This window comes from Heloderma suspectum, chromosome 2, assembly GCF_057233095.1.
Source record: "Heloderma suspectum isolate Gila_16-S chromosome 2, 16-S_ref, whole genome shotgun sequence".
Lineage (NCBI taxonomy): Eukaryota > Metazoa > Chordata > Lepidosauria > Squamata > Helodermatidae > Heloderma > Heloderma suspectum.
The window spans coordinates 10803000-10820256 of NC_139459.1; the positions used below are offsets into that span (position 1 = coordinate 10803000).

The following is a 17257-nucleotide window of genomic DNA, read 5'->3' on the forward strand; positions in this document are numbered from 1 at the left end:
TCCATATTCTCCATTTTGTATGACTGGACCGGATCTCAAAGCTATAAGTGGTGAAGCCAGCAAAACAGCAGTGACTGCTTGGATAGGGGCAGTTACAGAACAGAAGGGTGAGATTGCTTCAGAAGAGGGAAAAGCAGCTCTCTCCTCCCCGTCATCGCAAACACATGTTTATTCTTAGGGCTGATCCTCATTCCCCAAAATGCAGCCTGGAGCAATTTATGCTGGGTGGTCCCAGGCCCCTAGCCAGATGAAAAACTGTAGGAACCTCAGAAGCTGCCTCATAATGAATCAGACCATGGGTCCATCTAGCCCAGTATTGTTGACACTGACTGGCAGCAATGGCTCTCCAGGGTTTCAGGCAGGATTTTCTCCAGCCCTACCTGAAGAAGATACCAGAGACTGAACCTGAGACCTTCTGCATGCTAAGCAGGAGCTCTGCTGTTGAGCCCCAGCCCCTCCCCGACATAAGAGCTATAGCTCAGTGCTAAGGCACATGCTTTGCATGCAAAAGCAGAGCTGTGTGCAAATGGCCTTTCTCAATTCTCCGCCCAGTTTGTGGGCGGAGAAATTGGGGAAACAATTTCACGGAGTTTCTCTGGGGAGATGATAAATTCTCAACAGTTTGGCACAGGTAAAGCTCGCCATTGGCAGGGGTTGTAGCACAACTTCTTTCATAAGGAGTTCTTGGGGTGGGGGGGCTGCCACTGCAAGCAGCAACAGCATTGGCTGTGTCAGCAGGCAGGCCTCCATTCTGCATCCGCCACAATGCAGATGTGATGGGGGGGGGGGTTGTGTCCCACTCCAGGGAAGAGGTGGCGGTAGTGCTGTGCCAAAATCCATCCTCCAATTTCCTGAAAGTTCTTCCTGCATGAAAGAAGCTTGTTCTGCCTCATTCTCAGGGTAATTTACAGTTATTTTTGTGGTATGTTTGAGCTTACCTAATCACTGTGAGGCAGCTGAGGGCAATGTGTGTGTGTATTCTTTCTGTTACACATCTCTCCATTGCTCTGCGGCGTCCCAGGCTGCCTGTGCTGCCTGATCTGAAAAAGCCCCATAGGAGGAATTACCTCACAATGTCTTCCCAAGGAAAGCCGAGGAGGCTACATTCGGCCGGAGTGATGCTTGTACAATGAAAAACACAACATTTGTGCACACTCAGCCACTTCATAAGTGAGAAACTCAAACTCAACCCATTAGAATTTCGTCAAACTTTTCTTCACACTGCATTTCTTTTCAAAAGCAATTTCTTTTCTATCAAATTGAATGAGAATGAATGGATGATGATGATGAAAATGTGGTAGTAATTTCCAGCACAGCACTATGCAAAAGGTCTCAGGTTCAGTTCCCGACATTTCCAGTTATGGTTGGGGAAAACCCCAGTTTGAAATCCTGCAGAGTTGCTGCCAGTCAGTGTGGACAATGCTGATTTGGATGGACCAATGATATGTCTCAGTATAAAGCAAACTCCTAGAATAGGGCTCTCCCATACAATTGAATGACCATTTGCTGTACCCCATTGCCAAGGCCAAGAAGCTTTCCTTTGGCAAACAAAAGGTACTCTGCACGCCCCCAGAGGCACTTTTCCTTTATATTCTTAAAAACAAGCAAACATGGGGCTGCCTTTGTTCTGAAAATGGTCCAGAAACTATTTTCTCTGCTGCTAGAGTTTAATGTTGCATTATCTTTGCTGTTGCAGTTGTTTATGGCTGTTGCTTGTATTATAATATGTTGCCATTATTATAAGCCGCTCAGAAACTTGTTACAGGGCAGGATATAGGTGAAGTGAGTAAGTAAACAAAGAAACAAACAGCAATGCTGTTTTTCCCAACAGGGCAAAAAAGGAACTCTGCACAGGCTCAGAGGCCATCAGCAGGACAAAATATGGCAACCTAGTTTACTGCAGATCATTCACATGGGTAACTGGGAAGCTTCAATAGAATTGTAATTTCTCTATTTGCACATTTCTATTGCAGCTACTTTTGGAGGATGGTCTTAAGCATTTGTTAACATGAACGTAGCGCCAACATTTTTTATGCTATTAATTAATAGGCTGTTCCTTCAAGCAAACAAGTCTCAGATTTGCTTCCCTTTCCATATTTCTGGGGTGGAAATAACTAATCATTTTTCTCCCATATTCTGATAAAAATAGACATTTGCACTCGATTAACCCCGTGGGGCTAAAAGACAGAACAGGTGAATTAGCACCAGCAAGCATTGCCACAAATGCCAAGCTATTAAATGTGTAATTGGAATTCTTATTTGAGATCTTAACTTTTCCACGTCGTAATAGATCTTTGCAAACAAAGAACACAATATGAAGCTGCCCAGGAAGTAGTTGAAAAAAGGAAGAAGAAAAAATACGGTGAAGGCTTCCAATCTGAGTCGTAAGCAAAACGGCCACTCCAAATGTTGATAATTTCTGCACTGGATAGTAACCTGGACAGCCATGCTGCTAATATAGCAAGAGCAGTGGTTTGCTGAATTTATCGTTTTGGGGTAGGTATGCACACGTAATGTAGAGATTAGAATGTTGGAGTAAGACTGGAGAGAACCAGGCACGGATCCTCACTTCACCATGAAGCTCATTGTGTGACCTTGGCCCATGGATGTTGGGACAATACAGTGGATGGGGAGGAAAACACTCTAAAAAAAAGTGTTGAGCTACTTGGAGAAAATCTGCTATATATCAGTGTAATAAATAGCTTTTGACCACCCCTTCCACTTGAACACATCTGACCATCTTTGTTTGTTTGTCCTTGTTTTTTTAGCCCCATTCAGGCAGCACTGTTAGGTTTATCAAGCCCATTAGGTTGCCATTTATAGCTAGTGGTCTACATTTTGCAGGGTGTGTGTGTTTGTGTGACATTTGGTCAGGCCTGGTGTAGGATCAAGCTGAAATTCATCCACAGTTCGTTCCATCACATCCTATGGGTGTTTCTACATTAAGCAAAACCCCCGCAAACACCCACATCCTTTCCTGAGCTTTCTGCTTTCGGTTTCTTTGCGGGATTAGGTAGGGCTTCTTTACATGGCAGCCATGAGGTTTGAACTGAGGGAGTGCCTTCCTCCCTCCCTGACATGCGTGCAAAGGAGAGGTGTGTGTCCTGTTTTCATAGCTTAACTTCTGCTGTACTGTTTTCTTGCAGCCCCCAGGAAACCTCTGACTTACTTCTGAGTAGACATAAAATGTAAGATTGTGCCGTAAGTCTGCAATCTTGGGCACACTTACTTGGGAGTAAGCCGCACTGAACTCAATGGGACTTACTTCTGAGTAGACATAAGATCACTCTGTAAGTCTGCAACCCTCAGCACACTTACTTGGGAGTAAGCCCCATTGAACTTAATAGGGTGCTCTGAAACAACAGAGGATATTGCTTCTGAGCTTGGTGGGATGGGGGACCAGGTGTGTCTCCCTTCATTGCAGGGAGGCATTTTACATTCTTCTCCCTCGGATTGAGAAATGCACAGGCAGGAGATGCAATCGGCAGGAAATTCTTGCCCTCGCACCTGTGAAATGTGCTCGGGTCAAATGAGCAACCCCACTTCCATCCTCAATGCCTTTGTCATCCTGACCGTGCCCCCAGCAACCGAAAACAAACTCCCACAGCAAGCGGACAGAGCGGCTTCTACTGCAATGGGAGAATTTCACATGGAGGTCATGGCGCTCCTGTTCCGTGGGCTAGGAAAAATGTTTTTTTTTTTGCATTTGGGAAAAACACAGGATAGGCTGGGGGAAATGGCGGGAGACACCCTGGAGGGTAACGGTGTCATCTAAAGAGCCCACAAATTTCCGTGACAGAGCCATCTCAACAGCAGGATAAAAGCTCTGTGTGACGAACCCCTATCAAAAGGGATGTGAGTAAGCATAATCAGTATGGAAACCACAGCATAATGGCTCAAATCTAGGGTGGACACTGATGCATCGCCAAAAAAGAGAAAATGCATCACCAACAAAAAAGGATGAAAGAGGACCCATGGTTAAAATGTGCACATGCTAATTTATATGTAATAATGCAAACTTAGAGATAATTACTCTAATTAAATAGAAAAACAACACATCCCACCAGTTTGAAAGGACGTGACCAGGAGACCCTGTATGTCTTCTCAGTCTGTTGTCCAGCCAGAGTGCTAAGGAGATGGGAAATTACAAAGCCTCTGCTCTCCTTTCTTATGGTTCTGTATCTTCAAACTGGACTTGGACTTTGTTGTTGTTCAGTCGTTAAGTTGTGTCCAACTCTTTGTGACCCTACAGGCCTTCCTGTCCTGCGCTCTCTCCCGGAGTGTGCTCAAGTTCATGTTCATTGCATCGGTGATGCTATCTAGCCATCTCATCCTCTGCCGTCCCCTTCTCTTTTTGCATTCAATCTTTCCCAGCATCAGGGTCTTTTCCAGGGAGTTTTCTCTTTGCATTAGGTGGCCAAAATATTTGAGCTTCAGCTTCAGTATCTGTCCTTCCAATGAGCACTCAGGGTTGATTTCCTTTAGGATGGACTGATTTGAACTCCTTGCAGTACAGGGGACTCGTAAGAGTCTTCTCCAGCACCACAGTTGGAAGGCATCAGTTCTTCAGCGCTCAGCCTTCCTTATAGTCCAGCTCTCATAGCCATACGTTGCTAATGGGAAAACCATAGCTTTGATTATATGAATCTTTGTTAGCAAGGTGATGTCTCTGCTTTTTACTATGCTGTCTAGGTTTGCCATAGCTTTCCTCCCAAGGAGCAAGCGTCTTTTAATTTCATGGCTACAGTCACCGTCTGCAGTGATCTTGCAGCCCAAGAAAATAAAATCTGTCACTGCTTCCATTTCTTCCCCTTCGATATGCCAGGAAGTGATGGGCCAGATGCCATGATCTTCGTTTTTTTAATGTTGTGTTTCAAACCAGCTTCTGCACTCTCCACTTTCACCCTCAACAAGAGGCTCTTTAGATCCTCTTCGCTTTCTGCCATTAGGGTGGTATCGTCTGCATATCGGAGGTTGTTGATAATTCTCCCAGCAATCTTAATTCCGACCTGTGATTCATCCAACCCAGCGTTTCTCATGATGTACTCTGCATATAAATTAAATAAGCAGGGTGACAATATGCAGCCTTGTCGTACTCCTTTCCCAATTTTGAACCAATCGGTTGTTCCATGTCCGGTTCTTACTGTTGCTTCTTGACCCTCGTACAGGTTTCTCAGGAGATAGGTAAGGTGGTCTGGTACTCCCATCTCTTTCAGAATTTGCCACAGTTTGTTGTGATCCACACAATCAAAGGCTATATCGTAGTCAATGAAGCAGAAATAGATGTTTTTCTGGAATTCTCTTGCTTTCTCCATGATCCAGCCAATGTTGGCGATTTGATCTGTAGTTTCTCGGCCTCTTCGAAACTCAGCTTGTACATCCAGTAGTTCTCGGTTCACATGCTGCTGAAGCCTAGCTTGTAGGATTTTGAGCATAACCTTGCTGGCATGTGAAATGAGCGCAATTGTATGGTAGTTTGAACACTCTTTGGCATTGCCCTTCTTTGGAATTGGAATGTAAACTGACCTTTTCCAGTCTTGTGGCCACTGTTGAGTGTTCCACATTTGTTGGCATATTGAGTGCAGCACTTTAACAGCATCATCTTTTAGGATCTTAAATAGCTCAGCTGGAATACTGTCTTATCCACTAGCTTTGTTGTTAGTAATGCTTCCTAAGGCCCACTTGACTTCACGCTCTACGATGTCCGGCTCAAGTTCAGTGACCGCACTCTCATGGCTATCAGGGCCATTCAGATCTTTCCTGTATAGTTCTTCTGTATATTCTTTCCACCTCTTCTTAATCTCATCTGCTTCTGTTAGGTCCCTGCCTTCTTTGTCCTTTATCATGCCCGTCTTTGCACAAAACGTTCCCTTGAGATCTCCAATTTTCTTGAAGAGATCCCTAGTCTTTCCCATTCTATTGCTTTCCTCGATTTCTTTGCATTGTTCATTTAAGAAGGCCTTCTTGTCTCTCCTTCTTATTCTCTGGAACTCTGCATTCGGTTGGATATATCTTCCCCTTTCTCCCTTGCTTTTCACTTCTGTTCTTTCCTCAGCTACTTGTAAAGCCTCATCATCAGACAGCCACTTGGCTTTCTTGCATTTCTTTTTCTTTGGGATGGATAGAGTTGCTGCCTCCTGAACAATGTTACAGACCTCCGTCCATAGTTCCTCAGGCACTCTGTCTATCAGGTCTAATCCCTTAAATCTATTCATCACCTCCACTGTATATAAGGGATTTGATTTAGGTCATACCGGAATGGTTTAGTGGTTTTCCCTACGTTCTTCAATTTAAGCCAAAATTTTGCAACAAGCAGCTCGTGATCTGAGTCACAGTCAGCTCCAGGGCTTGTTTTTACTGACTGCGTGGAGCTTCTCTATCTTTGGCTGCAAAGTACATAATCAATCTGATTTCGATATTGACCATCTGATGATGTCCATGTGTAGAGTCGCCTCTTGTGCTGTTGGAAAAGAGTATTTGCTATGATCAGTGTGTTCTCTTGGCAAAACTCTATTAGCCTTTGTCCTGCTTCATTTTGTACACCAAGGCCATGCTTGCCTGTTATCCCGGTGATTTCTTGACTTCCTATTTTAGCATTCCAATCCCCTATGATGAAGAGAACATCTTTTTTTGGTTTTAGTTCTAGAAGGTGTTGTAGGTCTTCATAGAACTGATCAACCTCAACTTCTTCAGTCTCAGTGGTTGGGGCATAGACTTGAATTACTGTGATGTTGAATGGTTTGCCTTGGATTCGTACTGAGATCATTCTATCATTTTTGAGATTGTACCTCAGTACTGCTTTTGCCACCCTTTTGTTGACTATGAGTGCTACTCCATTTCTTCTAAGGGATTCTTGCCCACAGTAGTAGATATGATGGTCACCTGAATTAAATTCGCCCATGCCTGTCCATTTGAGTTCGCTGATTCCCAAGCTGTCGATGTTCAGTCTTGCCATCTCATGTTTGACCACCTCCAGCTTACCTTGATTCATTGATCTTACATTCCAGGTTCCTAAACAATATTGTTCTTTACAGCATCAGACTTTCTTTTCACCACCAGACACATCCACAGCTGAGTGTCCTTTCGGCTTTGGCCCAGCCACTTCACTCTTTCTGGAGCTACTTGGAAATTCGCTCTGCTCTTCCCCAGTAGTATATTGGACACCTTCCGACCTGAGGGGCTCATCTTCCGGTGTCATATCTTTTAGCCTTGTGATATGTTCCATGGGGTTTTCTTGGCAAGAAAACTGGAGTTGGTTGCCATTTCCTTCTCCAGTGGACCACATTTTGTCAGAACTCTCTACCATGACCTGTCTGTCTTGGGTGGCCCTGCACAGCATAGCTTATGGCTTCACTGAGTTACACAAGCCCCTTCGCCACAACAAGGCAGTGATCCATGAAGGGGGGACTTGGACTAAACAGCCCTTTATGAAGGTTTGAGGCCTACAGAGGCAAGGAAAAAGGTCAGGCCTAGAAGCCTGGAGTTCTTTGCTGGGAGGGGGTATCCTTGAGAAGAGTAGTTTCATTTCCCTGGTTAAGTTTCAGTTTCATTTCCCCAGTTAAGTACCGTTTCTTCAGGTGTGAAGCAGTACTTTCAGTTTTGGGGAAGAAGGGTGTAAAAAGAGAGAGTCAGAAAGACTGGAGCTTTAAGAGCAGAGTCGAGGAAGAGCAGAGCATGATGAGAGAACAGGAAGAAGCAGCCAGGAGAAATCTAAGTGCAGCTAGCGTAGAGGAACTTGCGTTTTTGCAATCTTTATTTTCTGTTAATTCCTTCAGTATCACTCAGCTTTATTCTGCAAATACTTTTAGTTGTAATTTGCTTGTTTTGATTTGCCAGTAAACTGTTGTGGTTAACAACAGTTGTCTGAAGTGCCAATCACCCCATGTCTAATGTAGCCTAAACCCTACATTATTGGGAAGGGGAAGTTTAAAGGAAGGAAGGTGGAGAGTTTTAAGGAGGGAAGAGTTTCTTAAGGAGTTGCTCAGGGAATCCAGATCATAAGGGGAACCCTGACACCCTTCAAACAGAAGTCTCCTTCAAATAGAGCACGCCTTCAAATAGATGGTGGTCCTCTGACACCCCTTCAAATAGAAGATTGTCCTTTGTAAAGTAGGATAGATGGCCACCTTACTTGAATCCTAAGATAACTTAGGGACCAATCCTATGCATGTTTAGACAGGAAAAAAGTGTTACAGCTCCTAGCTAGCATAGTACATAATGGTGTAATCCTAAAATGTTTATCCAGAATCAAGTGCTACTGAATTGAATGGGACATAGTCTTTGGTAAGTGCATTTAGAACTGCAGCCTCATAGCATAATCCTGTACATGTCTTCTGAGCATTAACCATCATTGAGTTCAGTGGGACTTACTTCTGAGGCGACATGAATAGGATTGTGCTATATAAATGTTGCAGTGGCACTTTACATCCTAACATAAGAACATAAGAAGAGCCCTGCTGGATCAGACCAAGGGTCCATCTAGTCCAGCATTCTCTTCACACAGTGGTCAACCAGCTGTCGACCGGGAACCCACACGCAGGGCATGAGTGCAGCAGCACCCTCCCGCCCATGTTCCCCAGCAACTGGTGTACATAGGCTCACTGTCTCTGGTACTGGAGGTAGCACATAGCCATCAGGACTAGTAGCTGTCCTACCCAGTAACATCTCTTCCCCCACCCAGGATTTTTTTTTCCAAGCTGATGTATTTTGATGAACTCAAAACCTCGGTCACAACTTTGTCACATCTTAGTTCATCTTTTTGCTTCTGTTTTAGGAGTCTTGCTTCCAAAAGATTCCTCTTGTACATTGGTTAATAAAGCAATTGTTAGAATGACACTATGTCTTCTGTGGTCTCTCATCCAGAGGAAATAAAAACCCAGTAGCACTGTCACCCCGGAACACGTTTCACTAGCTGGGAAAATAGGAGACTGTAATGATATATTTGTGAAATTAGGGCCTGTGCAATGGTTAGGGTAATTTTCCATTATAGTGTAATTCAGTATTACACATTATAATGTAAAAATAGCTACTAGAGTAAAGAATTCATTATCTTATACCTTGCAGTTGAGCAATGTTTAACAATCAGACAGTGCTGTGTTCAGTGAAGTATTTATTTTTTATTGAGTAGTGTAATCTTCAACTACTGGTTTGTGCAGTATTTGGCCATCCCAGAATGCATTAATTGTTTTGTTAGAGAAGTGCAACATCCATTAATCGGTTGCCTACTACTTACCTTGTAGAATACTAATACTTGATTTCACAAAAGAGGAGCAAGTGAGTTTGCATTTAGATTAAGACGCTTGAAACAGTGGTTTTAATCTGATTATTTCCCCTTAATAACATTCTCAAAAGATTATTAAAAGTGATAAAATCTGGAAATGAATGGCTCTGCGAGTAAAGAAATGAATAATGTAAATACTAGGATCACAAAGAGAGAGACTAGAGGAAAATGTTTTAAACATGAAGCTAGGAGTACAGTGCCTGAGAGCATGTGCAGAGTGGCCTAGGTATCAGTCTTTAAAGAGGTTGCTCTGCATATGCTCAGATGCACTGTGACTTTAGCTTCAGTGTTCCCCTGCCACAGAAGAGAGACAGGTAAACTTTCTGACTTTGGAATTTGGAAGGACAGATAATGAAGCTGAAGCTCCAATATTTTGGCCACCTAATGCGAAGAGAAAACTCCCTGGAAAAGACCCTGATGCTGGGAAAGACTGAAGGCAAAAGGAGAAGGGGACGGCAGAGGACGAGATGGCTAGATAGCATCACGGATGCAATGAATATGAACTTGAGCACGCTCCGGGAGAGAGCGCAGGACAGGAAGGCCTGGCGTGCTATGGTCCATGGGGTCACGAAGAGTCGGACACGACTGAACGACTGAACAACAACAACAACAAAGACAAAATCTGTCTTCCTTCCCTCCTCCTTTCTTTTAGATGGCAAATGAAAACATTTGTTAAGCCTGCCCATGAAGGAGGGAGACAAATGGCTGTACAAATCTTTGTATTCCATGTTTTAAAATTAGTATCTTATCGTGTTCTAATTTCGTGAGTTTATTGATCAGACTTGATGTTGTTAGTGTCCTTGAGCACTTCATTGAAGAGGTGGAATCTAAATGTTTTAAATAATACATGTATTTTAAAGAGAAATACATCTTGGATAAAACAAGATGATCGAGCAGGGTGCTGTATGTTATGAACTTTCTTTTGCCCATTGCAGTGATGAATAAAAGAACTTCACTTGCTGGATTTCTGCCTGCTATTATTACTATTATATATATATATTTAAATTACATTTATATTACACCTCTCTTCCTTTCGCAAGGATCCCAAGGCAACTTACATGGTACTCCTCCTCTCCATTTTATCCTGACAACAACCCTGTGAGGTAGGTGAGGCTGAGAGTCACTCCGTGAATTTAATGGCTAAGTGGGGATTAGAACCCAGATCTCTCACATCCCAGTCCAGCACTCTAACCGCTGCACCACTGGATCTCCAGTCGTGCAGCTTTAACCATGTTAAAGGTATAAAGCCTAATGTGTGGGAGAACCCCAATATTTCTAAATGAGCATATATTACTAATATCTAAAAATAACAACATATATGAACTATAATTGGGCACAATCGTATGTATGTTTATTATAGAATCATAGAATCGTAGGGTTGGAAGGGGCCTGTAAGACCATCGAGTCCAACCCCCTGCTCAGTGCAGGAATCCAAGTCACAGCATCCCCGACAGATGGCTGTCCAGCTTTGTCTTGAATGCCTCCAGTGTGGGAGAGCCCACCACCTCCCTAGGTAACTGGTTCCACTGGCATATTGCTCTAACAGTCGGGATGTTTCTCCTGATGTTCAGCCGGAATCTGGCCTCCTGTCACTTGAGCCCATGATTCCGTGTCCTGCACTCTGGGATGATAGAGCGAGATCCTGGCCTTCTTCTCTGTGACAACCTTTCAAGTACTTGCGAGCGCGATCATTTCTCCCCTCAGTCTTCTCTTCTCAAGGCTAAACATGCCCAGTTCTTTCAGTCTCTCCTCATAGGGCTTTGTTTCCAGTCCCCTGATCATCTCTGTTGCCCTCCTCTGAATCCTCTCCAGTTTGTCTGCATCCTTCTTAAAATGTAGTGTGCCCAGAACTGGACACAGTACTCCAGATGAGGCCTAACCAGTGCTGAGTAGAGGGGAACTAGCACTTCCCGGGATTTGGAAGCTATACTCCTATTAATGCAGCCGAAAATAACATTTGCCTTTTTTGCAGGCACATCACATTGTTGGCTCATATTCAGCTTGTGATCTACAAGAATTCCACAGGAATTGTTCACACAGGGGAAAAAATGGCTGGCCAATGCTGGGAGTTGTAGGGTTGTTTTTTTTCTGTCTAAACATGCATAGGATTGCGCCTTTAGAAAAATTAGATGGCATTCATTCATCAAAAAGAAGGAAAACAGCACAATCCTGTGCAGGTCTACCCACAAGTAAGCCCTACTGAATTCCATAGGAGCTGCTCCCAGGTAAGTGAGCACAGGATGTCAGCTTAACAGAACAACCCTATACCTACTTACCCCATTCAACGTAATAGGATTTAGTTCTGACATGTACAGGATGATAGGGTTGTGCCCTAAATTTCGACAAAAAGGAAGGTGAAGATGAAGAAGAGTAACAAGAAGAAAGAGTTAGGGCGCAATCCGACGCATATTTAGACAGAAATAAGCCCTACAACTCCCAGCATCCCCTAGCCAGCTGGCTAGGGGATGCTGGGATTGTAGGGCTTATTCTTGTCTGAAACATGCATAGGGTTGCGCCTTCAGAGGAAACAAAGGAAGAATGTCTACGTGTATTTGCTTTCCTCTCCTTGTGCTGTCACATCCCGCAGGGGACATATTTGGGACGATGCATCTATGTTTCCTCATTAGGTTTGCTGTGCAGATAAAACAGATGCAGAAACATACTGAGATCCATTCATTTGCAGCCTCCATGGGCCTGGCACCCCCCAGAGGGGCCGGACTACAAGTCCCATCATCCACAGCCAGCGTGGGTATTTGTGCTGGGGGCGATGGAATTTGTAGTCCAACACCTCTAGGGGGCGCCAAGTTCCGGAACAGTGAGTTATTATATATTTATTCTGTTTTACATCATCCTCATCCTCATCCTCATCCTCATCATCGCCCCGGCTTTGCACATCTCTGCCCAGCCTCCTTTGGCTGTACGGAAAGAGCCCTATACGGGGGCCGCCATGCTTGCTTTGCTCCATCCCCTCGGGCGCAGCCATCTTCTCCGTGCACGGCGGCCGCCATCTTTGTGCGGGGCAAAGGAGGCCCTGCCCTGCCGTCCAGGACCCAGCCCCTCTCCGCGGAGCGGCGGCGCTTGCCCTTTGGAACGATGGCGGAGGAAGCGCCTGGTCGAATCAGACGGCCGGCCGAGCTCAGCCGGCGGCTGATTGGCGGGACGGGGGCGCGCGGCGGGAGGGGCGCGGAGGAGGCATCAGCTGCCGGGGACGGAAGGGTGGGAGCGGAGGGAGGGTTCCCGGAGCAGCCGCCATGGGGGAAGCGGAGAAGTTCTGTTATGTTTACAGCTGCGACCTGGACATTAATGTGCAGCTCAAAATGTGAGTGGGCATGGAGCGAAGGGCGTGGGGCCGTGCACGCACGCACACGGAGCAAAATGCACGCACGCACACGGAGCAAAATGCATGCACGCACACAGGCTTGCTTGCAAGCTTGCTTTGGGGGAAGCAGGTATGGGGAGCGCCCCGTAGGGCTGAAACCTTCGGGGGTTCCCTGGCTTGGAAGCCCAGGGCGCCCTGGCCCTCTCTCTCGTCGTGTATGCCAGCCTCCCGCACCCCATCCTTGTGCCCTCCAGACGGGATTTTGGACTACAGCTCCCATCAGCCCCAGCTGCTTAAATGGGGAGGGGCGGCGCCTTCGGAGGGCATGGAGAGGGGGGACAAGGCAGTGCTTCTAAGTCGGGCGGCTTTGATCTGGATCTGTCGCTTTCTGTGGATTCGCAGGGCTGAATCCCCGTAATCCGTATTCCCAGCCGTAATGCCCTTTTTCATATACGTCTTAGCCGGCATTGCATTGCTTTTCTTCTTGTCTCCACTGTTGATTTTAGATTGTAAGCGCATAGGGAGCAGGAACCTCTCCAGTTTGGCCTATGGAATTCTATAAGGTGCCATGTCACGCTGATGATATATTATTACTATTCCTCCTCCTCAATCTTCTTCTTCTTATTATTATTGTTTGTACCATAGCACATGTAAAGGGGGCAGAATGTTCCAGGGAAGTTTCCACAGCTTAGAGGTTCTGTCCTGCAGGTTAACTGATCATCATCGTCGTCGTCGTCATTTATTTGTAACCCGCTTTCACCTCCAAAATGAAGCCCAAAGCAATTCCATCATCATACGTCATGCAAAGCAAATACATTATCGAAAGACAACAACAATTATCATGTTTGCAGTTTCCTAGAATTCCCTGCATGTAGAAAACAAGCATATTGGAGAGCCAGTGTGGTGTAGTGGCTAGAGTGTTGGACTGGGAGTCCGGAGATCCGGGTTCTAGTCTTGTGGGGTGCCACAGGGTTCCATCCTCTCCCCGATGCTATTTAAAATCTATGTGAAGCCGCTGGGGGCTATCATCAGGAGGTTTGGCGTGTGGAGTCATCAATATGTGGATGATGCGCAGCTCTGCCTCTCATTCAAATCTTCACCAAGGTTGGCAGTAGAATCCCTGTCCAAATGTCTGGGGATGGTGAGTGGCTGGATGGAGAGGAATAAGCTGAAGCTGAATCCTGACAAGACCGAGGTACTTTTGGTGGGAGACAAAAGGAGGTTAGGGGAAGTTGACCTGGTGTTGAATGGGGTACGGCTACCCTTGAAAGACCAGGTCCGCAGCCTGGGGGTCATTTTGGACTCCCAGCTGTCCATGGAGGCTCAGGTGTCAGCTATGAGCCGGACAGCACTGTTCCAACTTCATCTGATAAGGTGGCTGCGCCCCTACCTTCCCAACCATCTGCTCCCATCAGTAGTACATGCCCTTGTCTCCTCTCATTTAGACTACTGTAATGCGCTCTACGTGGGGTTACCCTTGAAGATGGTTCGGAAGCTGCAGCTGGATTAAAGGCAGCCTCCAGCGAGATCACATCACTCCAGTGCTGAAGGAGTTGCACTGGTTACCAGTTGTTTTCCGGGCCAAATTCAAGGTGTTGGTTTTGACCTTTAAAACCCTATATGGTTCCAGCCCAGCCTATCTTAAGGAGCGCCTCCAGCAACACCAGACAGGCCGCTTAACAAGATCAGCCTTGGATGGCCTTCTCTCTGTCCCATCAGCCAGGACAGCTAGACTGGTGGGGACGAGGAAGAAGGCCTTCTTTGTGATGGCCCTGCTCTGTGGAACTCCCTCCTAGGGAACTCCGCCGTGCCCCCTCTTTAACGAGCTTCCGCCGTGCATTAAAAATGTGGTTGTTCAGGCAGGCATTTGGGGTGGGTTAGGGTATTGGAAAGACTAGAGATCTCTTCAAGAAAATCAGAGATATCAAGGGAACGTTTTGTGCAAAAACAGGCATGATAAAGGACAAAGAAGGCAGGGACCTAACAGAAGCAGATGAGATTAAGAAGAGGTGGCAAGAATACACAGAAGAACTATACAGGAAAGATCTGAATGGCCCTGATAGCCATGAGAGTGCGGTCACTGAACTTGAGCCGGACATCGTAGAGAGTGAAGTCAAGTGGGCCTTAGGAAGCATTACTAACAACAAAGCTAGTGGATAAGACAGTATTCCAGCTGAGCTATTTAAAATCCTAAAAGATGATGCTGTTAAAGTGCTGCACTCGATATGCCAACAAATGTGGAACACTCAACAGTGGCCACAAGACTGGAAAAGGTCAGTTTACATTCCAATTCCAAAGAAGGGCAATGCCAAAGAGTGTTCAAACTACTGTACAATTGCGCTCATTTCACATGCCAGCAAGGTGATGCTCAAAATCCTACAAGCTAGGCTTCAGCAGTATGCGAACCGAGAACTACCGGAAGTACAAGCTGGGTTTAGAAGAGGCAGAGGAATTAGAGATCAAATCGCCAACATTTGCTGGATCGTGGAGAAAGCAAGAGAATTCCAGAAAAACGTCTATTTCTGCTTCATTGACTACGCTAAAGCCTTTGATTGTGTGGATCACAACAAACAGTGGCAAATTCTTAAAGAGATGGGAGTACCAGACCACCTTACCTGTCTCCTGAGAAACCTGTACGAGGGTCAAGAAGCAACAGTAAGAACCAGACGTGGAACAACCGAGTTGTTCAAAATTGGGAAAGGAGTACGACAAGGCTGCATATTGTCACCCTGCTTATTTAACTTATATGCAGAGTACATCATGAGAAATGCGGGGTTGGATGAATCAGAAGTCGGAATTAAGATTGCTGGGAGAATTATCAACAACCTCCGATATGCAGACGATACCACCCTAATGGCAGAAAGTGAAGAGGATCTAAAGAGCCTCTTGTTGAGGGTGAAAGAGGAGAGTGCAAAAGCTGGTTTGAAACTCAACATTAAAAAAACTAAGATCATGGCATCTGGCCCTATCACTTCCTGGCATATAGAAGGGGAAGAAATGGAAGCAGTGACAGATATTGCTTTCTTGGGCTCCAAGATCACCGCAGACGGTGACTGTAGCCATGAAATTAAAAGACGCTTGCTCCTTGGGAGGAAAGCTATAGCAAACCTAGACAGCATAGTAAGAAGCAGAGACATCACCTTGCCGACAAAGGTCCGTCTAATCAAAGCTATGGTTTTCCCAGTAGCAAAGTATGGCTGTGAGAGCTGGACTGTAAGGAAGGCTGAGTGCTGAAGAATTGATGCTTTCGCACTGTGGTGCTGGAGAAGTCTGTTACGAGTCCCCTGGACTGCAAGGAGGTCAAATCAGTCAATCCTCAAGGAAATCAACCCTGAGTGCTCATTGGAAGGACAGATCCTGAAGCTGAAGCTCAAATATTTTGGCCACCTAATGCGAAGAGAAAAATCACTGGAAAAGACCCTGATGCTGGGAAAGACTGAAGGAAAAAGGAGACGGCAATGGCAGAGGATGAGATGGCTAGATAGCGTCACCGATGCAATGAATATGAATTTGAGCACACTCCAGGAGAGAGCGCAGGACAGGAAGGCCTGGCGTGCTGTGGTCCATGGGGTCACGAAGAGTTGGACACGACTGAACAACAACAACAAGAAGGGTATTTTTAGAAATATGGGTGTTTTATTGTAGAATTTTTTTTGTTTTAAAGTGTTCTGTTATATACTTGTACATCGCCCAGAGTGGCTGGGTGACCGGCTAGATGAGCGATTAATAAATTTTATAAATAAAATAAAATAAAAAATGAAAGCTCAGTTCTTTGGGCCAATCACAGACTCTCAGCCCAATCTACCTTACAGGGTTGTTGTTGTTGTGAGGGTAAAATGGAGAGGAGGATTGTGTACACCACCTTGGGTTCCTTGCAAGAAGAAAAAAGGTGGGATATAAATCTAATGAATAATGATAATGATGATGATGATGATGATGATAATAATGGAGACAAAACCTTTACCCTGCAATGCTAGCTTTCTATGTGCAAGTGTTTGCTTGCTTGCTCACTTGTTTTGTCAATTCAGTCATGTGAGCCCTCACCTGGGGTCTGAGGTGGTGCATTCCAGAATCCAGTTTACCACCTCATCTATGGCATATGAGAACTAAGCCCACCGTAAGCTATTTAAGGGCACAATCCTATGTGTGTGTGTTTTCTGTCTAAACATGCATAGGATTGTGTCCTAATAATAACAGTTTTGTCTTCAGTAGATGAATTTCTTTAGCTCTGGACATGCGAAAAACGTGTGGCTTGTTTTATACCCTGCCTCTTTAGAGGAAGCTTGGAAGGGAAAAGAGAGCAGAAGAGCTACAAAGCCGTGCTGGAAAATCCCATGCTGAGGTTCTCGGGGCTGTATCAGGAGACCTGTTCTGACTTGTACGTGACCTGCCAGGTCTTTGCAGAGGGGAAGCCGCTTGCCCTTCCAGTTCGGACGTCCTACAAAGCTTTTAGCACCAGGTGGAAGTAAGTCCCTTTCCTCCACGTTTTGGATAGTTAGTTGCCCTGCTTCTCAGCAGGCTACTCGGACCCTGGGAAAACTGACATGTTTTCTAACCTCATAACCTCTTTGCTCAACCTCAGGTGGGCTCTAGCCTGGGGGGGGTTTAGTGGCTACGGTGTTGGACTGGGAGCCAGGAGATCCGGGTTCTAGTCCCCA

The 17257-nt window shown here is 45.5% G+C and overlaps 1 protein-coding gene across 6 annotated transcripts in view; it reads left to right on the forward strand.

Annotated features, from left to right (window-relative positions):
- The first annotated feature begins 12498 nt into the window (after positions 1-12498).
- PIK3C3 (phosphatidylinositol 3-kinase catalytic subunit type 3) overlaps positions 12499-17257 on the forward strand; it is a 161214-nt gene continuing 156455 nt past the window's right edge. For all 6 annotated transcript variants that reach the window (XR_014787487.1, XR_014787488.1, XM_084832842.1 and 3 more), the window contains exons 1-2: positions 12499-12599; positions 16876-17064. Coding sequence is in view for 4 of the 6 variants with exons in the window: in XM_084832842.1 (XP_084688968.1) it covers positions 12532-12599; positions 16876-17064 (257 nt within the window). In the remaining 2 variants the exon portion in view is untranslated. The remainder of the gene's footprint in view (positions 12600-16875; positions 17065-17257) is intronic.